This window comes from Melospiza melodia, chromosome 4, assembly GCF_035770615.1.
Source record: "Melospiza melodia melodia isolate bMelMel2 chromosome 4, bMelMel2.pri, whole genome shotgun sequence".
Lineage (NCBI taxonomy): Eukaryota > Metazoa > Chordata > Aves > Passeriformes > Passerellidae > Melospiza > Melospiza melodia.
Genome location: NC_086197.1, coordinates 70939767 through 70966621, shown reverse-complemented (window position 1 = coordinate 70966621; position 26855 = coordinate 70939767). Strand labels below are relative to the sequence as shown.

The 26855-nt window shown below is 39.7% G+C and overlaps 1 protein-coding gene across 1 annotated transcript in view; it reads left to right on the top strand.

The window, feature by feature from the left end:
• The first annotated feature begins 875 nt into the window (after window positions 1-875).
• Window positions 876-26855, top strand: part of LEMD3 (LEM domain containing 3) — a 40993-nt gene continuing 15013 nt past the window's right edge. Inside the window, exons 1-4 of the mRNA XM_063155120.1 lie at window positions 876-2423; window positions 16140-16177; window positions 18587-18653; window positions 25764-25831. Of these exons, the coding sequence (XP_063011190.1) occupies window positions 911-2423; window positions 16140-16177; window positions 18587-18653; window positions 25764-25831 (1686 nt within the window). The 5' untranslated portion in view covers window positions 876-910. The remainder of the gene's footprint in view (window positions 2424-16139; window positions 16178-18586; window positions 18654-25763; window positions 25832-26855) is intronic.

Genomic DNA, 26855 nt, shown 5'->3' with positions numbered 1-26855 from the left:
AGCACTAAGACTGGATGTGGCACTTCGTTCAAACATCTCCAGGCGTGTGTCTGCCACATCCATGAGCAGTCCATTACAATGTCTAATCACCTTCTCTGTGAGGAAATTCTTCCTAAACCTCCCCTAGCCCAGCTTAAGACTACGTCCTCTCGTATGTATGAGAGGTTGTATGTCTGCTCACAGCCGAGATGTCCTGATGCTGGAGCTGCAACAGGGAAAGGTTTGCTCTTTGCTCCCACCAGGCACATTGGTGGAAAGGAGCTGCTGCCTGCCACCTCGGGAACGGCCCGCCAAGAGGCGCACGCAGCCTCTTCCCATTTCTCCAGCCACCTTTAGGCTAACTTTGACACTCGGGAATGGCGCTAGTGGAGGTTCAGGGCTGGGTCTGACGCTGCTCACTGCAGCGCATTCCCGAGCCCTCCGACACTCGGCAGCAGCCTCTGTCTCCCCCCAGCCCCGCACTCGGCAGCCCCCGCCCCGCCGCTTCCCCGCCGCCGCCGAGAGCGCCTCCCACAGGCCAACCGCGCCGTGCCGGGGGCCGCCCGTTCGGCGGTGCCCTCCCTGCTCCCATCCGCCGCCCGCCACGGCGCGACTGCCGCCCGGGACCCCCTCTGCGAGCCCGGGGGCGGACGGGGCGATCCTGGGCCCCATCTCTCGCGGTGGCGGTGGGAGTGGCGCCAGCCCCGCGCGACAGCCGCGACCGAGCGGGGGCGGCCGGGAAGGGCCGGCGGCGCCGGGCGGCCCCGCCCCACTCATCCCCCCGCTCCCCCGGCCGCGCTCCCGGCGGGCGGCGCCGCGGGGTGACGGGCGGGTCTCGGCCACAGCCGAGTGCGGCGCGTCAGTTCCGGCGGGGAGCGCGGCGCGGCGCGTGGGTCGGAAGCGCCGCGGCGGCGGCGGCGGGGAGCGGAAAATGGCGACGGCCGCGCAGCTCACGGACGAGGAGCTCTTCTCGGAGCTGAGGCGCTTCGGCTTCTCCCCGGGGCCGGTCACCGAGAGCACCCGGCCCGTCTACCTGAAGAAGCTGAAGAAGCTGCGCGAGGATGAACGGGCCGGGGCCCGCGGCGGCGGCGCCAACAAGACCCGGAACAGCAACAACAATAACACGGGAGCCGGAGCGGCGCCGGGCGGAGGCGGCGGCCCCGGGCGGGCGGCCCCGGGAGCGCGGCTGGCTGGCGCCGAGCACCCCTTCCTCCCCGGGACTGCCGCCGGAGGCGGCCGGGGCCGCGCCGCACCCCCCGCCGGGGGCGGCAAAGTGCTGCTGGGCTTCAGCTCGGACGAGTCGGACGCGGAGAGCAGCCCCCGGGGCCAGGCCGGCGGCCGGAGGGAGCGCGCTGCGCCCCTCTTCCGCGGCCTCAGGCCCGCCGCCCCCCACGGCGCCTGCGGCGTGAGCAGCAGCTCCCCCCCGGAGGAGGCGGCCCGGCGGAAGCCCAACGCCTGGTGGGGGGCGGCGGCCAGGAGACCGACGGCGACTCAGGGTCTGAGAGAGCTCGGGGACGGTGAGGAGGAGGACGACGACGAAGAGGAGGAGGAAAAGGAGAGCGAGCAGCAGCGGTGGAAGAACCGGACCGTGAACGGGAACCGGCTCCTCTCCTACGGAGGCAGCAGGGACAAGTACTCGGACTCGGAGGAGGAGGAGGCGGCGGGGGCGAGGGCCAAACAGCAGGAGGAGTCTGCAGTTCGCCGGCCCAGACGGAGCCTCAGCAAGTCGCCAGCTCCATTCATAACAAGCAAATGCGCTGCAGCCGGCGCTGGCGTGATGGAGACGGGCCAAGAAAGGGCTGGCGGAGGCTGCGGTGCTGCTGTGCTCGTAACGAATGACAGGGCGGCGGGGGCGGCTGCTGCCGGCAGTCTAGACAGGGGCAGAAATCAGGAGGAGGAGGAGGAGGAGGCGGCGGCGGCGGGAAGAGGAGGAGGAGGATGTGAAAATCTGGACTCTAGTCCTCCCAGCCCCAGATACCGCATTGGCCTACCCAAGAAATCCCCATCAGTATTGCTGTTGCCACCACCGCTCACGGACGTGGACAGCGGCAAAATCACTGACCCTCCAGGCGCCATTAGGAAAGCGACCAATAACCATGTTCTCAGCGGTGCTCCTGGTAGCTGTAATGTTGAATCCAGGATTTATTCATCTACTAATAGCCTTCCCCCGGGTGGAACCACCTCCTCCCTTAGACTCAATCACTCCAATCATACGGGTTCAAATCATACCTACCTGAAAAACACCTACAAGAAGAATCTCTCTGAGCCCGAGGAGGAGCTTCTCCAACAGTTCAAAAGAGAGGAGGTATCCACCACTGGAGGCTTCAGTGCACATTACCTGTCCATGTTCCTCTTAACTGCTGCATGCTTGTTCTTTCTGATACTGGGATTCACATACCTGAGAATGAGAGGTTCTGGAGTAGCTGAGGATGTGGGAGCCAACAGTAAGTATTAGGTGAAGGGTAAGAGGAGTTTCTGCAACTGGATGTAACAACTGTTAATGCGCCTTTGCGTTCCCAGACCACCCTTACTGAACAGTTCTGGGTTCCACCTTAGTATAATCTCTCTGTAGAGGATGGTGCACAGAGAAATTGTCTTTCCTTATGTATGTGCTTTGCAAGCTGGTGTAATAAGCTTGCAAGATATTTGAGGATAAACTTAAATCCCAGCATTCCCTGCAGTAATCTCTTGATACCTTATTTTCTAGCAAGTTTTCTTCCCAAAGCAGTTCTGTGGGTTTTGTTCAATTTAGCAGGAGTATGGTTAATAGAGAATTGCCGAGGTAAGACTTTACGTTAATCTTGCAGGAGTAAGTGCACAGTTAGATACCTGGGATTCCTGCAGGGCTGAAATTTGGCTGTAGTTGTTTGGTAATGAAGCAGGTTGTTTTCATTCATGTGTGCTGAGGCTTGAAAAGGATCCTAGGTTGAGATGATGTTGCACACGATGACAGATTTTGTGCAGTGAATGCTTGACGTATTGTGTATTGTTTTCTAATAAATGATTGCTTCTAAATTTAGTTGATAATAACGTTTATACATGAATTACTGCTGTGCTTTAGTCTGAATTTCAGAGCATTATTTTTTTTTTAAATACTGAATTATTGGGGAACTCCTTTAACATGTGGAAGTAACTTGGAATGGATTTAAAACCTACAATTTTTGAAGAATACCAAAATGGAAACATACCACGTGAGGGTGGTGATTCATGCTAATTCAGTTCTTGGCTGTTTTGAAATGGACAGTGGAGATTCTAATATCAGAAAGAAAAACCATTCCATTGCTGTCCTGGGTTTTCACTGCTTCTGGTAAGAAATGATGCAGAAATCTGGTTTTGGGATGTAAGAGCATTAGAAAGTTCTTGGCAGCTTGTACTTTTCTTGAAATGATTGAGGATGTTGTGGGGTGTACAAGTGGGGCAAGTGTGTACATTTTTTTTTATGGAGAGTAGAGGATTTATGTACTCATTTGTGGACATGTATACAGTGCCTTGTAAGGAATGATCTGGCTATTACCTTGGGATCTGCTAGATGTCCCAGGGCAGCCGTGTGGGCTGGCTTTTTTTTTTTTATTCCCTTTCAAACTTTGTTCATTACATTAGGGTAGCAGAATAATTTTAAATTCTGTTTAATGCTCTTTGAGGGGGGGGTTGGCATGTAAGACATTTAGTGTTGAGGAAGGACAGTAGCAGCAAGGACTTGGGGATTTGCAGTGGTTTCATTGCAATGGTCCACGTGGCTTTTAAGTCTTGTTCAGTCTTGTTTTTTGAGCTGGCTGTGAACATACACAGGTGGGCTATAATTAGACACAGTGTAGTGTGACTCTTAGGACTGCGTATACTCTGGTCAGCTTCTGGCCATAACTGATAGAGACATGCCTGCATTTTCTTATGTATGGATAAGCTGTATTCTTGTACTAGAATAAGTATTATATGCTGCATTTGGTCTTGAAATATGATTTTAACCGGAGAAGATCTGTCAGCCTACTGGGGTAAACTGCCAAATTCAGTGGTTGAGTTAAAACTGGCTTGTCTTCCTATTTGGTAAAAGGTGAGTGTTTCAGCAATGCAGATAGCAATAGTTCTTAAAGTTCAGAGTGGATATTTTTTTTGTATTGAAAAAAATTTGTTTTGGAATGTGTGAATGTTCCTATAGAGCATGTGGGATGACTGTGTTGAGTATATTGCTCTTAAAAAGTTAACCCAGCTGGGACTGTTACACAGGAAAAATTGTGCTCTTCTTAGAGGACCTTGCTTAGGATAGGCTGCCTAGTCAGTGCTCTGGTAGCCCAGTGTTGCTTGGTAGTTCAAGTAAACCAGTTCTTGGCCTGTTCTTACTTGCTCTCTTTTCAGTGGAACTCTCAAAAGTGGATTTCCTGAAGAATCGTTCTGGCAATGGCACTCGAATTTCATCTGTGCTGCTTCCTCACAGCCCCAGGCTTCGCTGCAACATAACAAATGGGAACGGGAATAGTGTCCTTTGGCAGAAGCAAACGGCAGGTTTTGTGGCTAGCTTCTTTGATAGGGAGAGGAGCAGGCCACTTCTTTTAAGCTATGTGGGAATGAGGAGGGACTTACCTTGCCCATATGTTTAGCACGTGCTTACTAATTTCCTCTTAAATCAACATATGGCACAAGAATACGGTGGGTCTGTAGAACGGGCAAGAACAGACAAGACAGGCTAATAAAGACTGCAAAGGGGGAGAACCCTGTCTTCCTAAGCTTAAACATCATCCAAGTGAGTCCTTTGACTCTTACGTTTATATGGGTGTATTGTCTGGTTTTTTTAATAGAAGCAGAAATGATTCATACTTTTTAATTAAAATAGTAGTATATCTCAAAAACAGCCTTATCATTTAGGCTATTGGATATTGGGATTTTTCTGTCTTTTAGGTGGTTGTAGGTTAGATTCTGTTGGGTGACAGTGATTTGATAGTGGAAGAAAATCAGCTATTTTAAACTCCAGTCTGTGTCATAAAAACTTTTAGTGTTCAGCAGAGTTGCAATATATGCATCTAATTATCATGCTTACTATGATAAAGCAATAAAGACAGTTATTTGTATATTTGGTGACTTCTTATTTTAAATTTGCAGGGAATGATGCACAGTGAGCTTAATGTTGGTTTTCTTAACAGTTAAGTGCTTAAAATGAAATGCAATCAAAGTAAGGTGATAGTATGTTTGTGACGTTGAGAAATACTTATCACAAAGTACACTCAGTATCAACACTTAAATATTTGTCAATCTAAGAACAGAAGAGGTGTGTCTGATGAGAGGGAGGCTTAAAACCAGGTGATGGAGTTGAATTTAGGCCAGGTGGAGTAACATAAGTGGGAAGGGGTGAGCAGAGTATTTCACAAGAGACTTGTTACTTACACTTACATTTTACAAGAGACTTGTGCATAGTGTTCAAATGCTTTTTTATGCAGTGCTCTGAAATAGCTATGAAGTGCTTCAGTTTTTTCACATGTAGCATAAAAAAATCAGAACTGGGCTAATCCTTCTGTATCTAAGCTATAAACATCACTTGAATTAAGGTTTTTATGCATTTTGCTGTCTAAAATATAGATAGGGTTGTTCTTAAACCCGCTGAAATGAACTGCTCTTCAAGCTCACTTAAAAGACCCAACTAATGCTAGTGCCTGTTACGCTTGCTGTCTCTGACAGTGCTACATTTGAAAAAGATCAGTTTGGGCTTGGTGCTGGTAACCTCGTTCCTTTTGCTCTGGCTGTAAAGCATGTTTTGTTTGCACCTGCCTTCAAAAGACCATGGGATTGTATCAACTTCTTGCCAAGCCAGCATAATATTTTGTCAGGAAAATGATACACTTTAGTCTACTTCCTAGGTTCTTCAAATCCTGGAGAGATGTGTGTGTATCTCTTCCAACTCCTGTGGTTTTGTGATGTTGCTCTGAGCATCTCTAGTGGCTGTTCCTGGAAGTTAATTCTAAAGTTGTTTTTAATGAAAAGTTGGTAACAGTATCAGATGGGTTGATGTTGCTTTCAGATATGGTTCACTTTCTTTCTGAAAGATGTGGGTGCTAGTACAGATACTGTTGAAATCTGTCATCTGAAATAGATTGTATGTAGGTTACTTCCACCATTTCTGCTCCAGTACTTTGTCTGGGAAGCACTTGATGTGACAAAAGAAAAAAAACAGAACAGAACAAAACCATCACAACAAAAAATGAATCTTGAAAGTTTCAGGTAGGTCTTGTTTAAAGTCTTATTTTCTTATAAGAAGCCTTTTAAAGTGACATCTGTTGCTAGCAATTTTGGTCTTTCTATGATACTTGTTACAAAACAACTGCTAGGAGGATAATCCTTACTATATTTACTAAAACTTGTGTTTTTGAAATGTTAATTCAGGGAGACTTAGCAGTTGTGCATATTCTGAGTGTAAGCTTAAGCAAATCACAATTCTAAGAGTTTTATTCAATTCCATTGATGTTCCTTTGTTCTTGAAGTCTAAATCTCTCAGGTGTTAAAACTTCCATGGAATTTTATGCAGGGTATTTAATTGCTAAGAAGTTATACATGCTGTATAAAAGACAAGATGATGACTGTTAAGCTCACAGGCCTGCAAATTACTGTTGAAGTGCTGTGGTATTTCGCAGATAACTGTTATAAATTTACTTGCCTTCTAAGATCACCTTCTCAGAAGAGTCTATTCTTTACAGTGTTGGCTTTAATAGAAGAAAATTAGTTGTGGATAGGAAGTACTTATGGAAGAGGACATAATAAAGGGAGGGAGAAAAATTAAAAGATTTATAACATTTCTGTGTTGTGTCCCTATTAACTTTACCTGTGTTTTGCAAGGGATACCCTGACTTGTATTCGACAATGTAACAACTTCTATTGAAATATTAGCATGTTGCTGTTTCACTTTCTGTATATTGCTTTAAATCCTAGTTAGCAAGTATTTCTCAACTAGGTGATATAAAAGAAAATCCTGGTGTTTTTCTTAAAGACTAATCTCTGTTGTAGCAATCTCAGTTCTGTGGTTTGATGAGTTTTGGATCAAGATCAGTAGATCAAACAAGAAGAATCCGTAGGCTGTCTTCATAAGGTAAAGCCAGGCAGAATAGTTAGATTTCCTTAGGATTCTTGGCAATTCTAAACTCTCATCTTCCTTATGGATGTCAGAAATTATTCTTTAAAATGAGGAATAATTTGGCCTTTTATCTAGGAAAGTTGAATAATTATTATGTAGTGACTTTAATCTAGGAAAGTCTAAGTAATTGCTATGTAGTACAAAATAGCTCAGCTGACAGTTTCAAGTCCTTCCTAAAGGATTATAAACAGTCTATTCACCTTTGTAATAGATATGGAGTAAAAAGAATAAATAAGAAAATTGCTCAGCAATGTTTGAAACAAAACTGATGGAAATTCAGAATTCTGTTTTTAGGGAGGTAGTGGTAGTTGATACTTCGTTCAGAATATTTATGACTACTTTGCATTCATGTGCTTAAGTGTGCTGCTGTTAGCAGATGTGCACAGAACATTCCTTATGCCATTACTGTAGATTCTTATTATGACATTTTTTCAAAGTTACTGTTGGAAGCCATGAGTTTTTTCGAAGTAAGTAATGGAAAATCTGGACTAGAATCACTTGCCTGGGGACCAGGGATGCAGAAAAGCTCTGACAGGAGTCAACCTGTTTTCATTGGATATCAAAAAGTAATCAAAAGTTTGCACTGCATTCTACAGTGCGTAGTTTTCTCAAAAACAAATTTCGTTTCTAATGTGAGAATGGTGATCCAGAATCTGAAAGCAGATCTGGTTGCAACTTTTACATTTTAAAAAGCACTAGAGACTAGAAAGGTGTGGGAAAGCAAAAAGCAGACTTGTTTCATTTGTTAAGAACCTCAGTCAACTCTAATACTGTTCAAGTGCAATACAGATATTTCTGCTTAGGACAGATGCATAGAGTGATAATGGATGCAGTGGAAATACTTTAAAGAAGAGCCCATGATACACAAGGACTTAAATTTTTGCCTTGTAGGAGCCCTACTTAACACTGTTTCAGTTCACAGTCTATAGTTATCCCAGTACAGGAGGAGAATCAGGCCTGCAGTCCTCCTATCTCTGGGATGCAATTGTGTTTCTAAAAATCATTTATATTTAAATCCTTTTGAGATCTGTGTTTCATCTGAGAGTAGTAGGTTTCAAACTTTAGCTTGACTGCTTACCCAGCTAAGCTGGCAGGAGTTGTAGAGTTGTACCCAACTGGTCCCTGTCATGCTTCTGGACTTGTGCTTCAGTAACAGTATGAACATTTGAACAGGCCAGAACTGCTGCTTGAGAAAGTTGCTTCACTAAAAAGCTTTGGCAAGTAAATTAAGCCAGTACAGTGTTTTTTTGTTGATGAAAGTGCTATTCCAATGTTGTGGAGAATCACGGAGTGTTGTAATCATGAGGCATATATTCCTTTTGCCTATATAGTTCTTGTGAATGAATTCTCTGCTAAAATTAGTTGTCTGTTGTGATTTGTGTTAGGTTGAGGGCAATAAGTTTACTCTGGTCAGTGATGGTGAAATAAAAAAAAAAAAGGTTTTTTTAAAGGAGAATCTCTTCATTAGTACTTTGTCTTATCTGCCCTTGGCTCCTTCTATTTTTCCTGGTGGATACAGATTTGTGGAAGAAGGTAGCAGTGCCTTTGCTGTGATTATAGTAAATAAGGACATGGTGTAGCTCAGGTCTTGATCAAAAGTAACCTTGGTAGCTTCTGCCCACTGAGTCATTCTGATACAGAAAAGCTTGTCGAAAGGGGCAGTGGTACTGATGGGAAGAAGTATACTGGTCTGGGCAGGGATAGATTGAAGAACCACTGCACATCTTAAAGCTGAGCTCATGTAGGTTCCTTCTGTGTTAGAAGGCTTGCTAGAGTTTGTAATGTTCAATGTGGAGTCCTGCTGTGCTGTACCTCCCACAATGTTATTTAGTGCTGTTTTTCTGTTCTGATTATCTGTAAGCATGAGAAGTACTTATGCTTTTACATCTGCGTATGTAAAAGCAGGTGTGGATAAAAGAGTAAGGCACTATGGGAAATGGGGAATCTGAGCTTTGCTAAAGGATATGTTCATGTTTGGGTACTTTGTCTTTTGCATGTAATAATAAATGCATGTTCATTTTGATATAAACTCAAAGAAACTAAAAAGGTAGTGTTGAGAACACCAAAGAAGCTGTACTGCTGCACTGTTTGTACAGTGACCTTTGAACCAGGAGTAGAAGTACCAATCTTTTGATTACTCCTTAGAGCTCATTCATTCAGAATGGGCAGGTACATATGCACCGTTTGATTTGGTGATTCTGGGTGTATTATGATCAATGCCTGTTAAGTTTTGCTTCCATCTGAGGTGGTAATCCCTGCAGAAACACTGTAGGCTGTGTGGTTTCAGTCGTTCACATTGAGCACGGATGTGTCGGCATACTTTGGAATTGTGCAGTGTGGTGGCTTTTTATTTATAACTTTAAACACTTTATTTCTTTTGACATTCAGCTAGAGAACCTGCTTATTGAACTAACAACAGAAATGTGCAGATTGAGTACAAATGCCCATGAAGTGTAGGGGGAGGAAAAAACATGAGAAGTTAAATCCACTTGTTTTATTCTGCTGTGTAGGATGCGTGGTATTAAAGTGATGCCTTTTGAGGGAGAGCTGACTGGAGGGAAATGATATGAAAGTAGCAGCCCTGGGAAGGAGCTGTCCTGGTAATGGAGGACCTAAGGCCAAATAGGGTCTGCCTATTCCTTCTGTAAGGGAATGAGTTAGCATGTGGTATCCTTTGCCATTCAGAAGATGGAAATGTACTGAGCTGCTTACACAAGCCTTGGGATCAGACTAACTATATGGCCAGCTCCCTTAGGTACAAGATACGTGGTTTGAGGAAAGGATTAGGATCTTATTCTGTAAACTTTTTTTTCATAGTTCAAGCACTGACTTTTATGCCACTATGTAGTGACCTGCATAGTACAGAGTTGTCATGTGCCAAAGGTGTGGTACAGTTTTATTGCCCCTAGTGTTTGAGATATTGTTAAGACTCACTTGTACTTCCTGTCTTCTTTTTTTCCTGTTTCTCCATGGCAAGTGAGTTTCTTGCCAAGAAATGTTTTGGATTTTCTTGGTTTTTTCCTCCTCTCTAGATCCACCAGGGTTAGAAGTATGCGCAGTACTGCTAGAAGATTCATCACCTTAATCCACAAGCTGATGATGTAACCTTTTAACTAATAGGCATAACCTATTTCATTAATAAACAGTGATCATACCTGTTAGTTCAAGTTCAGTCTTAATTCAAGCAGACTCTTCATCTGAGTAAAGGATAATGGTGTGTTAGTCCAGTTGTTCCCTTTGGATAATTTTTGTTTGAACCAGGTAGATTAATCAAACAAATCATCAAACAAAAGCAGTTACTATGGTAGACAACCTAGAAGGTTTAGCCAGCTCTTCAGTCTTAGTCTGGAGGAGTAAAAATGGAAGTAACTAAATATTCCCTGGTGTTATGCATGTCCAGTCTAGTGTTGTGTTGTGTATTAACTGCTGAGCTCATTCTGATTTTGAGCCCTTCTAACTTGTACAGTATGTGGTGAGCAGTTTTCCTTCTTAACTACTGTGGATACTTGTAAAACTGTCTGCTGCTTCCTCCGTGAATGCTCATCTTTGTCATGCCAAGAGACCTGCTAGCAACTCCCTCTGTATGTCCTGCATGGAGCACCTGTTTTCAGTGTTCTGCTGTTGTGTTAGGCATGGTAAATGCATTGTTCAGCAGTTCTGCTGCTCTTAGTGCAGCAAGCACTGATAGAACAATGTGTGCTGAATGATTTAAAGGACAGAGGTGCAACAGAACCCCAGTTTTAAAAATGAAAAATTCCTGTGATCTGTATCTTGACTTTGTTCCTGATCAAAATGTTACCTTTGGATGTTGTAAACTGTTCATACTCTTATTAGTACTTTGTAACTGAAGTCTGTCTGGAAGAAGAGGTTATAACTGTGATTTTATTTTGGAAACTCTTCAAGACAGAAATCCTTATGACTTGTGTGAAATCACAGGGTATTTGTATCAAGACTGGGCCCCTTGGCAGAGTGACAGTAGATTCAATATTTAATTGCAGCTTCCCATTGATTCTTAAACCTTCTGTGTTTCAATAACACTTGCTTTATTAGTTTGCTTTCCACTTTGAACTTTGGAGTTTGAGGAAAGTCGAATGCTTCCTAGTTTAACATAAAACATGTTGTGTTGCTATGCTTTCAAGATGGAGTTTCCCCTTTTTTCTAAATTTGTGTTCATTTGCAGAAGTGGTGGGTATTTTTTTAACCTTATAAAATGTAGGGAGCTGAAATTGTTTGGGAGAGGTGCAGAAAAACGCAGAATAGCTATTTCAGAAGACTGTTCTGATTCTCTATCCATAGTAAAATGCTGGTATGTGTCTGAAGTCTAACATTTCTCCTGGTAATGTTTTGCAACTGCTTATAAGAGCAGTCTTAGTGTGGTGGGTTTTTTATTTCCTATGTATGCACACTAGCCTGTGGTGAATACTGTGTATATGTGATTTTAATCTAATTTTTACAATGCACGGCAAGTGAACTTTTGGGCCGTTTTCCCTGATAGAACAGAGACAACTGTTTCTTCTATTTGTAATATAATGCAAAAGAGCATGTGTGCAAATACTGTTACTAAAAAAATTTCCTTAAATATTCTTAAGAACTGACAGCTTTTATAATTTTTAGGTTTTTTGATCACTAATATGAGTACTACAATGAAAATAATGTTATTATTTAGTGAAACTGAATAATCTGATGAGAAGCTTTCCCAAAACACTTGTGTTTATCCTTAAATATGAATTAAATTGGCATGACATGCAGGAGCACCTTTCAACATTAAGGTCTATTCTAACCAGAATTTAAATAGCAGGAGTAGATTTGAACCTTTCTAGAAAGGGTGATACAGCTAAACAAAGGAGATGGTTATTTTGTGGTAATTTTTTGGGCTTTTTATTTTTTTGTTTAAGTAGTGAAAACTCCAAAGAGAAATTCTGGTAGGTCATATCATTTTACCTGAAATAATGAAGACTTTTATTTTCAGAGCTGATGGAAAATGTGTCTGAAGTATGTATCACAAATATGATTTTTAATTTTTTTGGAGGGGAACTTTGTCGGTAGAAGGGAACAACATGAAATTGTTGGTTATGTTGTCAATCGTTACATCACTTACTTGGAAATAGAATGAATTAAAATTATGTTGGCTGGAAAAATGATCAATAAAAGAGCTTTAAACTGAGCCAGTTGAAAAAGTGATTAGATATTAAGGAAAGGTTCAGCCATTTGTAGCGTTCGGTAATCCTTGTGGCACATTATCTTCAAAATTGACACAGCCAAGGAGTATTCAAACTGTAATGGGGTACTCATAGAAATGTAAAAACCATTTCCAAAGCGTACAGAGATGATCCATATAGAAGGAATTGCTGTATGATTTGATGTCTTAATGTCAAAGCAGAGAGATTTAGCCTACTGGTTCGAAATGGTTTCTACCTGAGTTAGAGAAATATGGAGCTGGAAGGTAATGCAAAACTGCTTGTCTGTTTTGAGCATTGAATAATTGCAGAGAGGAAAATAAAGACAGGATTATTTTGTTTAAGAAGTTTGAAATATGGAGCTCTGGAATAACATTTCAAGCAATAACTCGTTTGTTTGGTATTTTTCTGGCATTTTAAGGTTTAGGAGTTCAGAGGAGCAATGTTTTAGAATTATTCTTGACACATACATGGTATGTCACTGGGTGAAGTCACTTCTTGATCCTAGACTTAGAAAAAGTTACAGGTCTGTTAGCTGACATTGAAAATTCTTGAGTTGTAAAATTATTGAAAACCTGTTTTGAGATCATGTTTTCTGATAGCAGTGCTTCTACTATTGTTTCTTACTCTGGTAGCAGTATATTATCCAGCTGATATGTTTGTTTTAGTAGGAGAAAAAATCTGATGGAAAGCATTAGGTTATCCTCTTACAGAACACATCTTTGTAAGACAGATATTGGAAATGTTACTACTTCTCTTTTGAGTTTAGTCTGCTTGTGGCTTGGTGGATGAGGAGGAGAAAAGTACTTTACAGGGAGAAGCATTCTTGTTTCTGCAGAAGCTGCTACCTTGGAGGTATATGTCATAGTGCACAGTCCCTGAATCCTGTGGGTGAATGGTATTTGATGCTTTGTGGCATCACACTGAGAAACGAGCTGCTTACTGGTTAATTGGGATCATTCTTGTTTCTGCTGCTGCAGCTTTACAGCTCCTTAAAGTTGCATTGGAATTTTGCTTTTTCATCTCTAAAATCACATTATCTGTACATTCAAAAATAGATTATGGCATTACAGTGGTTCTGTTAAAAATGTCACCTTAAAATATTAGGAGGAACATAGAGCTGCAGAAAGGTTCAGAGGTGGCTTGTATAGCAAGGAGGAAGAGGACTCTCAAATGCGTATGAGTGATGAATGAAGTGAAGGCATGAATATTACGAAAGGGTGAATGGTATTTTATACACTCACCTCTGGTACAAGGGTGCATGTTTTAACTTTGTAGCATGAGTAGATGGTAAGTTGTTCTTTGAACTCCATTAGAATGCGAGCTTGATAAACTATTTTCCAGGCAGCCAACTATTGCATGGTTGAGGTCTCAAACCCGTTTTGAGGAGGAGCCTTGGGAAATATATGTTCAGATTAAAAATATTACATTAATAATTAATTCTTAATATAATGTTTAGTTTTGTAGAATAAGAATTTATCACTCTTACAAATATAGTTGCACATTCTAAGAACTGTCAAGAAAGCTTTTGAACCAAGAATGCTGATGTAATATATTGAAATACCTTAGGCATGTTGGAGTATGTGAGAACTTTGCATCTGTGACTGAAGCATGTGGGAGGATTTGGTAAGAGATTAGGTTCTGGACAAAAGAAAGAAGGTTGTATTCAGAAGAGGAATTACTGAAGAGGTTAAGGAGTGGCCTTATTAACTCAAGTAAATTGAGGTTATGTGGTAAATAAATGCAGATTGATTAACAGTTGTAATTGCATATGCAGCTGATAAATTGCTGCAGTTGCATTTTGCTTACTTGCCTCATACAGCACCAGTCATGCTAAACGAAATAGCATCATGTATAAAATGTACTTCAATTTTTGGTTAACAGTAACAATCACTAACTTCAGAGGGATTTCATGGAAATCCTATAGTGTGAGTTAAAATAAAGAGTTTCAGAGATTGCTACATTTTTGTGATAAGTATTTTTGAAGAGGTGATTGGTATTCTTGGTCATTGTAACCACTATATATTTGTGAAGGAGAGGCAAACACTGACATATCATCTGGCTTCCTTAACAAATTCAAGGTGTAATTTATGTAAATATGAAGTTGCCCAAATATGAGATAGACTTTCCCAGCATCACAATCCCAGTAAAATCAAACCACCACCATAGCCTCTACTTAATTTCTGGGCTGCCCTAACACATCTAGAATTTCAGGTGACAGTTTTCAGTTTGAGTTTTTGCAGGCATGGAAATGTTGCACATGTGTTTGTTTTGTGACTTTCATGGATGCTAAAGTATGTTAATCAGGTGTACTGAAATCTACTCCCTCTTGTACCTTGTGTTTGTACCCACCTTCCAATCTAAAACCACTACTCAGTCAAGATTTCATGTGTGCTGAATAGCATCGACCCTGGAGTCTGTAATTATCCTTGTCTGGGTAACTAACAATCAAACTAGGTGTTTAATTCTATTTTAGGCTGTTTACATTAAATGTTTAGTGTGCTGGGTGTGTTTGTTTGAGTTAATGAATGAAATACATAAAACTTTAAAGTTTGTAGCTTGATAATCCAGTAAGCAATGGCTGTGAATTTGGACCTATAGAAACCTATAGAATGAAATAATGAAATGCTGTAGGGCTTGGTATGCAAGAGTCTTCAGCATCTGCTTGTATCAGCTTTAATTAATCTTATATCTGAGTACAGTATTTGGATGTCTGTGAAAACCAGTCCCTGTGTTAGGGGACTTTGGTTTGGTTTAGTTTTTTTTCCATTTGCTGTATCAGAAGAAGCCAAAGGACTTACTGGGTTGGTAACATGCTTAATTTTTTTCTGAGCTGAGGCACATGGACAAACTTGTTTGCAAAGTTGCAGAGAGTCAAGCCTTCTTCATTTAGGAAGTGTTTTCATTGTCCCTCTGTTTTATACATCATTTGTTGGTTGTCACTGTAGGAGTGTGGATCTTAACCATTGCCACGTGTAGGAGCAGAGAAAGGGACTTCAAACTTCCTTTCAAAGCTAAAGTGAAACAGATCAACATTTGTCTGCTGACAAGAGTGCTTCTGAAGTTCATGCAGTTAATAAAAATCACATTCTTTTACAAATAATTAGGGTTTTTTCTTAGAAAATGATTTTTTGTTTCTTATCCATATTCACTTACACTTGACTAAGGTTGGGAACCCTGTTTTATAAGTTGATCCTTAGTTTCTTTTGTATCTTCCATTTCTCCTAAATGAGAAATCTAGCCATGAATTTGATCTAATATGTCAACCTTTATATTTCTATTATATTTCCTGTTTATAACTAAACTATAAATATAACTCTGACTGATCAGTTTGAGCATGGCTGTGGATCAGCAGTCAAGATATTGTCAATCATCTACTCTTGGATGGGCAACTCTTAATATTTTGTGGATACCTATATGCATGGGAGTGCATGAGCTCTCAGTGTGTCATCTCACTCTTGTTAAAAGAACATGCTGAGTTGTAGAGCTTTGTTATATGTATTAGTGGTGAGTAAAAGAGAGGTTTTCCTTTTTTAAATTGTCCACTAAAATGTAAAACCTTCAAATTATTTCAAAGCAATTGAGTTATAAAGCAAGAGTTCAGCAATTGGCAAGTACAGTTTTGTTTGTAAGGAGATAGTTGTGAAATTTGTTGACGTACAAAAATCTAGTATAACCCAAATGCTACTGTACTGCATTATCAAATGCAGAATTAGGGCAAAGGTTAATAGATGTCTGTTAATTTGTCTTATTATGGACCATGTTTTTATCTTAATTATTGCAGTGTTGTCATAAAGCTACAATGTTGGTATACCTTTTTAGTGTTTTCAGACCCTAGAGTGAATTAATTTTTTTTCTTTTTTTCTTGACAGTCAAGGATCCCTTTAGTGAAGAACTCAAAAAAATACAAGTAAGTAAAACCACTTAATGTTGAGATTTTAATCTGTCAGATGATTGTATACAAACAGTATAGATCTATTCAGAAGGATGCAGTTTTAGTAAAATTTGCAGGAAGTAAATGTACTTCTTGTAACTGGTATTTAAAAATTTTTTTCATCTTGGGCAATATAAATAAGATTACAAGATTTGGCTGTGGCATGCTGGTTGCTTCATACACAATGAAAATCGTACATAATTTGTGTTGTAGAAAGAAAAGAGTATTGGAGATTTTGAGACTAAATTTCACAGTTTTTCACTTACTGGTAACATTAGGCTTTTCAACCTTGAAAGCACAGCTGGTAAGAGATGGTTGACATGAAACCCAAGGATCTAATTTAGTGTTACAGAAGTGCAAGGGTTAAAGTCCTTCAAAATGAATTTAAAAATTTGTCTCTTTCACTTTGATTCCATTCTGTTACTTGTTCCTGTATTTACTTTTTTTGTCTGAAGTATCAGGCTAACAAGTTTTGAGATGTCACCGTTGAAGCTATCTGTATTATCCTTAGTGCTGCAGCATGTGTTCAGGTGGTTCTCTCTTCTGACTGGAATTGTAAACATAGTGATCTGCTTTTGCTAGGCATATATAAGCAAGTATTGCAAGATAATTGTGGAGGCCTTGGAGGGGGTGGTTTTTTTTGGTTTACTGTCTGGGATTTGGTGTTTTTGTTTGGTGGATTGGTGGCTTTTGTGTCTAGGATTGAACTCTCCGAACGTGAGTAATTGCATATTAAGCAGGTGGCCTTGGCTGGTTTCTTGGATAGAAAATGTTTCTGAATCTCTTGAACAAATTAAATTTCTCGAGGCAGATTCTGGGGATTCTTTCAAAATGACTTTACTAGTGTGGAGAGAATACATTTTGTTCACTGGACTTGGCCTGAGAGCCTTGTCTATATGTTACTTACTCCTGTTTCTACTGCACTGTTCCATAGTAATCCTTTTCCATGGTTGATTGTTTGTTAGCTACAAAGGTTATACTGCTCAGTTGCTTCTTTTATGTGGTCCAACTGTTAATTAGAAAAAAAATGGTCACAGTAATATTTCTCATGTTCATCTCAGTGTAGCTATTAGTGAAGTCATGGGTGTACCTACTGGCAAGTAAATGTAACTTGATGTACTGCTGGTGGTGTGTGTGTGCTGGAAGACTGATTTTTCTCTTCTGCCATTCAGAGTCTTCTCCAGCCAGGAAGTGAGTCAATAAGATTGGTTAGTTTCCTGAGAAGTATCAACTACATCAGCTTAATCTCAGTGATGGTTTTCTAGTACCAGAATAGGGAGAGATGATGCTGGTAATTGATGCTGTTGGGAAATAATTTGTCCATTGTTTGATCGATGAAAGAAGTATTTTGCTTTTCTGGTAGCAATTTTCTTACAAGAAAAAAGAAATGGACTATTCACATTTTAAAATTATGTCAATAATGCTGGTGCATCAAGGAGTTAAGCCTGCTATAGTTACTTTTTTTTCAAAATTAGTATAATCAGCATATGCACAAACTGGAATTACTTTTTTGAGTATTTTTTGGAATGAAGGCTCTAGTCCTAGCCATTTGATAAAACTTCAACATTTCAGAATAGCCTTCAGTGTACATAATTGTGTATGTAATTGCATGTTCTTTGTCTTCATGTTTTGAATAATTCCTTGTAAATATAAAATGCTCCTGGTTATATTTAAATAAATTTCTTGATATCTTGATAAGTTTAACTCCTCTGTAAGTAGCAATTATATGACATCTCATATTCATGCTTCTTTTGGGAATTAGGCCTTTTTGTTTTGTGGTATATGCAGGAAGTATCAACACTATAGTTCACAGCTTTCTGGTATGCTTTCTTTTGGCTTTTTGTTTGGCGAGGGTGGTTTATTTGGTTGGTTTTTTTAAAATTAAATTACTGTAGTTGGAAGGTGGGCAACAAAAGTCTTCCTTTGCTTGAATTTTGTGCTGGAATGTGACCAGATGGTACTTTAGTGTGGCTTGTATAAAATGTCACAGCACATTTATAAAGAATAAAACTTTTGTTTTTACACAGTAGCTATCAAAAAAAACCACCCCAAACGAAACAGATTTCTTTTGAGTCATTTCACTACTCTCTTGGTAGTATCAAAATACTGCTGAGATTCTCTTGGTGTGAACTGGCAGATCCATCAGAGTCCAAGCTGCAATCTAGTTCAGCTTCAGTCAAGATCTGAAAATTCAGTGTAGTGTATATTTGGATTCAGAATCTATTGCCTGCATCATTGTTGGTGTGTGAGACATTACAGCTTCCTACCTGCATATTTAAACCGTGGGGTTTTTCCTCATGGTAATTGAAGATTCTGGGGATAAAAGGAAAAATGTTCATCTGTACTACTGCTTGTTTTAACATAAATATGTTTTTCTCATTCTAGGAAGATGAAATAAGTCTCATGATGAAGAGCTTGTATGCACTTCATGATAAATTGGCACAAGTAGCAGGTAACACTTTAAAAATATTGTGATGTCACATTATGGCAACATAAAAGTCCCTGCTCAGATAGTGATTTACAATAACTGGGTCTCTGATAGCCATTTAGAGCTCCATTTTGGGGAACTCGAAATCCTGTTTCTAGTTCACTTACACAGTCTTTTTCCACCAGTGTTGCACCTTTTGCTGCAATGTTTGCTAATGAGATAGGCTCTTGAATATTGTGATCCTGTGTGGTTTTTGACCTGATGCCTGAATACTTTAGCAATCTCATTTTGTTAAAAGGCTTAAATTAAATTTACTATATGTGAAGAGGACTGTGTGGGTTTCTTAAAGGTTGTTAATTCACAGAGGTGAAAATAAAATATTTTGCGACTGTGTTAAAACGGTTACTAATAAAGTGAACAGTAATGGTTGAACAAGATTGCCTTGTTAGATAAAATGTCCAACTTAACCATATGACTTATACAGTAATGAAAAGTGATGCATATAGTAATGTGTCAGATTTGGTGTTTAGGGATAGTATTATTGAATATTCAAAGTAAAAAGTAGGGTGGTTTTATCTAGAGTCATAAGGAACGCAGCTTTAAACTGCACACATAGGAAATGGTGAAGTTAAGGCTGTGATTATAACTTTGGCATCTGGTAAATGAGAGTTACAGCTGAATCTGTGTCATGACTATTAAGCCATTTTTATCATCCTTGCGTATTTAACCCATCGTGTTCAGGAGGTCTTACTGGTGTTTGTGCCAACTATTTGTTTGGCATCAGCAAGTTTTACCAAGAAGGCTTTTCCATTATTATCAGGTGCTACAGACATTTTGCAAACATGAAAAAAATGTGGAAACAGCTCTGTGTCAGATACAAAGCCAACAGTGTAATATGTCAGGGCTGTATAGGAAATGTGTGAGAAATTTGAGCAGCTCTGTAATACCCTGTACATTGCAACAGTAATCTATCTTCATGCAGAAACATTTTGTTTCCACAGCATTTATGGTGTCTGCTGTGAATAAAATAGGTGTTTGGACAAGCCCCACATATTTTGGTTTGTTTACATCAGAGAATCCCAGAATGGGTCAAGTTGGAAGGAACCACAGTGGGTCATCTGGGCCAACCTCCTTGCTCAGGCAGGATCATCCCAGAGCACAGGGCATAGGGTTGCATCCAAATGGTTCTTGAACATCTCCAGCAAGGGAAGCATTCCACATGCTTTCTGGACCATCTGTTCCAGTGCACAGTCACCAGCACAGTAAAGAATTCTTCCTCATGGTCAGGTGGAACTTCCTGTGCATCAGTTTCTGCCCATTGTCTCTTGTTCTGTTGCTGAGTACCACCAAGAAGAGCCCAGCTCCATCCTCTTGACATCCTCCCTTCAGATAATTATAGCATTGATGAGGTTCCCTCTCAGCTGTCTCTTCTCATGGCTGAGCAAGTCCAGCTCCCTCAGTCTTCCTCATTAGAGTGATGCTCCAGTCTCTTGATCATCTTTGTCTTCTGACATAGACTACTATAGCTGAGCGTTCCAGGGGATTGCTGCTTTTCCTTGCTTAGATCACTGTCATGCTGCTTCCCTCTCTTTTGAAGAGTGTAACAGCTTGCTGTTTGTTCAGTGTGTCATCTGGCCCTCCAGAGGCCACACAATGTACTAAATGGGTGAAAAGGTTTGGCACATAATTTCTACATCCATGAAAGAAAGGGAGTTTTCTTTACTAGCTGGGGCTTACTTCAGTGTACAAATCTTTACCTGTCTGCCTTATGAAGAAGAATTTGTATGCTCCAGGACAGCTGCTTGCTTCACTAGGTCTCAAAGATGCATTTTTCTCTAGTAGTCTGTTTCTGGCCAGAAGGATCTTCAAATGCTTCCTTTTGAAAAATAGAACTATGCTGTCTGGTTAGGTGGTGCTCCAGACTGGAGCTGTAACATGAGGTTACCTGGTTGCTCAGTAGAGTAGCTTTCATACAGTCTGAAGAAGGACCTAATCTGTCTTTACTTAGGCAGAAATTCTCTTCAATGCTAAGTTTCTTAAGATACGAGAGGACGATGTCTGCCATCCAGTTTTGAATACTGCGTTGATGTAGACCTGGCACACTGTCTGGAAGCAGTTTAAAAGGCATAAAACAGAGAAAGCTGCAGGGGAGATACAGGATTTAAGAGTGTTGATCTTGTGCACAGTGCACCACTTCAAAAGAGAAGTTAAAGAATACAGATTTACACAAAGTGGTGCCTTTCAGGTCTCTCTGTCACATACTTGGAAAAGTTTCTCTCATTTCATACTTGGCTGTGAATCATTTTTTCTTGTTATAACTATTAATATTAAAAAGGCAGGCTGGAAACTTGAAGTAGTCTGTTCTGTTAAGCTTTATTCAACATCTTGACTACCATAAAGATGGTCCCCTCAAAATTTGGTTCCTAGCTCTGTTTAATTAAACAGACTCATTATTTTTACTGATCTACTTTCTTACCTTGTCAACTTCAAATGGAGGGCAAGTGATGGGGCTTTTATTATAGAAGATTGAACATTAATTTTTTTAAGGAAGAAAATGTCAGAGTAATAGTTTGTTCATTTTGAGTTAATATACCATGTTGCAATTGTAGATACCTATTCTGGACTGTGATGCTCCAATATGTTGTCAAATTATTTCATTATCCAATATAGAAATGGGTTGCCTTTAATGCATCACTCTTCTCAGAATTACTGGGCTGCCAAACCTATAGTGAGTTATTTTTGCCTCACAGGAAACTCAGAACCTGATGAGCAGATAGTGCTTCTCCCTTGAGTTGAAATTTGTGTTCCCATGTTCTTATCTTGAATGGTTTAGCCATTCTTCAAAACAGCAACTTTTTATAAACAGTATATATTTCAGTACCCAACACTTTCTGCTAAAACAAAATACCTGCTTTTTTAAAATTAGAGTTACTTCAGCATATGTTAATTACTGGATATTTTGGTCCTTCATGGAGAGACTTCAAGAGATCACATCCATTTTCAGTCAGACTTGCAAAATGAGTAAATCTAACCACTATAGTCACAAGAAGCAACCAGCCACCCATGGGTATGACCCTTTCTTGTAGATAAATGATTTTTTAGGTAGCCACTTCTCTTGCCTGGCATTCTTCAGTGTGACAGTCTATTGGGTTTAGACAGTTTCCTTCTTTTCACGGGTCCTTGAAGATGCAGGGGCGAATTAGGCTTTCATATGTAAAAAGGCTTCCTGATAAATCCATGGCTGGAAGAGAAACCTGGCAAACCACCTAATATTATTTAATATTAATTTCAAGTATCAGTTACTCTATCTGGTGGCTGTCGCAGGCTCTCTATTCTGTCACTCTCCTAATCTTTGTCTTTTCAGGTGATTGATACTGTGCTGTTTCCAACCAGTGATTAAACAGCTGTTTGGCAAGTTCTGGTGTTCTGCAGTGTTGTTGAGCTCTTGAATTTGCCTTTAGAAGATCAGGCATTCTTACTTGCACTTGGTCTTCTGCTTTTCTTGACCTGCCCACTTTAGTATTCTGCTGCAAGTAGCCTGAAAACATGAGACTTACTGAACAAATGTCTTGTACCCTGCTAGCAGTTTGTATTGGTGGCCATATCATATCCAGCTATAAGCTAGAGATCTGTGCTAAATCCATGTCTTCTTTGAAATACTAGATTTCCACTGCATTCTGCTACCAAGTAAGAAAATTATTTACAGAGTAAAGCAAATACTTCAAAATTTTAAATATTTCTGTTGCCTGTATATGCTGCAGCTCATAAGTTAAATGCCTAAATGAAAGTCAATTTCAAATATTCTAGCCTGCATGGAAAAGGAATATCTGACTTGGTTTTTATATTAGAAGCAGTTGAGGCATAATAAGTAATTCTTTGAATTCTAACTTTAGTTGCTTTTTTGTTAGTGGTTTTAGAAGAATTCTACTTCTTAAGTGACTTGCCCAAATACACTAACATAAGCTAAAGTGTAGTTTTGTGATTCTTTCTGGGATGTGCTATTTGCCTTCCTTCAAAAGCAGAGGTTCTTTGGTTGCTCTTGAAGTTGGTGATCAGTAGTCAAGGAAAGTTTAAGCTCAAAGATTCATGCTTTCTAAAGTAAGCTCACAGCAGACATTATAACAGAGGGGCAGTTTTTACAAAGAGATGAGATGTATCTTGCAGCAGACTTGTGTAAAGTTTTTTGCCTGTGCTTCAGTTTCATTCCTGAATATAGGGCCTCAAATGGAACAGTGGGAAACATTTTTGGCTCACACTATGGAAAGTGGGTTTCCAGGCCAAGTGGTTAATGATTGCACCAAAGTTATTCAAAGTAAGCCTTCATTTGCAGAACTATTAGCTAACACAGTGACTGAAATGGCATATAGGAATATCCTGCTGTTACAGTAAAACAGAAGGTTGTCTGGCTTGTGAAATGCCTGACTTTCTGCAAACTTTCAAATTCATGAGTTTCTCAGAAGAAAGCTGTTAAATGGATCTCAGCAAAAAATGTGTTGGAATGAGAAACTGTGTCTTCAATAGCTTTTTGTACAAGACTGAAACTCCATAACTGATTAGCTTATGTTTTTTAAAGTGGGAGACAAGATAGAAGTGATTTTTGTTCCTCTTCCCCCCTGCCTCCCAGTATTGCTTGAGGGAAATTTGAACTGATGGGCCTTAGACATTGACAGAGCCCAGGCAGCAAAGGTTTGGTTAACTGTTAAACTTGTTCAGAGGGAATACAATTTGAAGAAAAATTCAGCAGCAGGACTGAGAGGAAACTGTCTGCTGATTTCTGAAGATGAGACCAGAAGCTGTTAAGTCAGTGTGCTGGCTGGGTGCTGCATAAATGATTCTTGGAAGAAGGCACATAAGATTAGCATTTAAAACTACTAAAGTAATTCAGTAGTCTCCTACCTAAGGGAGCTTTTGTTCTGTTGTAAAAGGCAATGCTGTGTTCTCAGAAGGTGGAAAATCCAACATGAACCCTGAAACTTCTTGTTAAGAATTCATATTTTTCACAGTCGGTCTCCTGCTTGTGTGTTGGGTTTGCTTTCTCATCTGCATATTAACCTCACCCTTTTTATTCTCTCCCATTTATTTCATAACAGGACTTTTTTGCTAATCTAGATAATTAAAAAACCAACCAAAGCAAACCTTCTTAGCAGAAGGGTCTCATCCCCCTTCTCTCACAAGCTGTTTTGTTCAAAGTATGACTGACAAGCTTTATCTGTATTAAAAAGACCTCAGAAAGACTTCAGGTCTTACCAAACAAGAGAGAAGGCTTAAATGTAGGAATACCTGTTCAGACTTGCTCATGTCATACAGCTTAGTATCAGGTGTAAATTGTACATACAGCTTTTACAGAGATGTGTTTTGGGTTTCTTGTATTCATTCTATCAATTCTAGATTTAAAACAATGTGTTTACACCAGAGACTGTATGAGTACGATGTATAGTTATTCTAAGTCTGCTAATCTTGAAACATGAAATCACTGATGATTATACATGTAAATTTACAGGCTGTACAGTTTAGGCTGTAAACCAAAGTCTGCCTAAATTACATACAAGAAAAGCCCATAGCTCCAATTCAGGTGCTAAAATTAGAGTGGGTTTTATGAAAGTGGAGTCCATTTTCAGCAGTGATCTGTCTAGTTTTGCAATTACAGTAGACTCAGGCACTTTGAAAGTCTTAGATGTTGCATGCTAATTTTCAAGTGAAACAACTTGTAAAATTTTCTGCTTAGTACTTGATTGAGAATATATGCATGCACACAGGCTGAGTTCCAGCAGCACTTCTAGGCCAGTTAGCACCCTTACAAACACTGCTCCTATTTCTCTATATCCCAGCAGTAAGAGCATCCCTGTTAGGCTAATGTGCTTGCAAGGCCAAATTATCTTAAATCTGTTGAAGTGTATTAAACAAAACTTCTGCAGTCTGAGAAGGACTTTGGCTTCATAGAAATGCGTATTTCTTTGGAACTCCAAATGAGTGAGGTGTGAAGGTGCTTCTCCATAACTTGCTAGTGTTTCCTAACTTTTGCTCACATTGCCTTGAATGTTCCTGTTTTTGTAGGGAACTAATACTTGAAATTGCTTTTTAAAAAATATATTCCAATATAAGTGAAGGTTTACATTTTACAGAAGCACAAGTATCTTAAATTTTCTTAGCCTTGCTATAGCTTTGGGAATAGTACAACTTGGCATAGATTCAAGAAGGTAAGGCAGGCATAACACTCAGCCAATGAAAGACTGGCTTTGTTGTTTCCTATTTTATTGTTTTGGCACAGTAAAAACATAGTTGCAAATGCCAAGATTTAGGGTTTTTTTTGAAGAAATAGCAGGGGAAAAAGTGTCTTGCCAATGCTGACAGTTCTTCAGAAATGATGGCCTAGTGATAGATGGAAAACTGGCCTTTTCCTTTTCTGTATGGCTTTGTGTTGATATGACTGTCACTACTTTCACTACTTCTTTGTTCATTGCATTAACCATGTACCTTTAGTTTAGCAGAGAAAACCAGGGAGATGATGGCACATTGCTCTGAGGACTGACTATGCATATAAATACCTTATTTCCTGGCTACTTCTGCACACATTCCAAAACCAATAGAAGATGTTAAAAGTGCCTGTTTCAAGCTATAGTGGGATTCTGTGCAGTTTCAGGAAAGTAATGAGAATAATTTAGGCCAGTGTAAAATGCGGTAACTTCATAGTGCCTGAAATACTGTGGATGTATTTCAACTGGAACTTGGGCTCTATAAAAGATAATACAGGTTTTGGAGTTAAAGGAAATTATCTGGAAGCTGAGTCAGGGTACAGTAACTTTTATGGTAATGTCCTTCTGACAGTTCTTCATGCTGCCTATTATTCTGCTTTTGGTGTAAATACCAAAACACACTTTCTGAGCAGCACATGAGATTGTATTGCTGTAATTTGTGCATATTATTAGTTCTGAAAATCATCTGGGTTTTTAAACTTCTTTTGAAGGAGAAATTTGTGCAGAGATTTTTTCCATATTTTTAGTGGAACCTATGAGAATTACTGTACTGCTATGACTGCTTGTGTAAATGTTGTTAACCATAACCTGGTGTTTAGGTGATTTTGTTTTATATAATGCAGTAATAAATAGATCAAAATAAAAGTTTTCATTTTACCAGGGGAACATGAATGTGGCAGCTCTGTTCAAAGAAACCTTACCGTCCAGGAGGCAGCTGCATATTTAAAAGTAAGCAAATGAGTTATTTTTCATTGATTGTATAGAAGATCTGTATAAGTTACAATTTGCAAGGCCTGTTTTTGTATCTACTGTATTGACTAAAATTTGACTTAGTATTGAATAGTATTTGGAAATGATCAGAGCTGATGACTTTAGTACATACTACATATAATTTTTATTTGGGGATGTAGTGAGCATTTGGGGAGAGGGAGGGTAAAAGAAACAGAATTAATGACAATGAAAGTGTAGCGAGTAGTGCTTCAGTGACATGCAGGGCTTTTTCGATGGAAATAGTTGACCAAGATGAAAAGAATACATTTATAATACTCAAATATATAGATGCTTCTCTGAAAATCACTGTTTTGGTTTTTGAGACTTAGTAGAAAGGGATACTCTTCCATTCTTTGTGGAGAATGGTTGATGGGTAGATCTGTGCAAGCAGCCTGACAGGCAGCAGCTGTTTGGAGAGGCTATTCATTGATGCTTTAAATAGAAATGGTCAAAAAAAGGCCTTTTTGTTAATTTGATCGCTGTGCAATATTTTGAAATCCCACTCGCTGTTATTCCCCTGCCTCACTCCCCAAATAAAAGATGACTCTTGCCTTGTCTTGACAGCTGTAGGGTTTATTTTAGCCCATGCTGGTGTACCCTTCAGTGGAAAAGTACTTGAAGCTTTTAAGAGGCAGAGAGTGTAAGATTCTTTGATTGGATGGGGAGGAGGTAAACTGATGTATGTAATATACAAATGTGTAGAAATTTTATGTTTTGGCAAATGTGTATGTAATAGACAAAAAGGGGCAATGCTTTAGAGCATCCCAAAGAAGCTGCTAACACTGGTTTATGGTTTGGCAATAATAATCTATATCAGTTAAAATCAGTCCATTGTGGAAAAAATTAAGGTTATGCCCTAGAGCTGATTGTCTTGCCTATCTGTTATGCTGAAAGAATGACATAACTGTTCACTGTTACCATAACTGTTTTAGCTGTGCTAGAAAGCTCAAGTTTAATATGAAAAATTGTTGCTTTGTAGGAA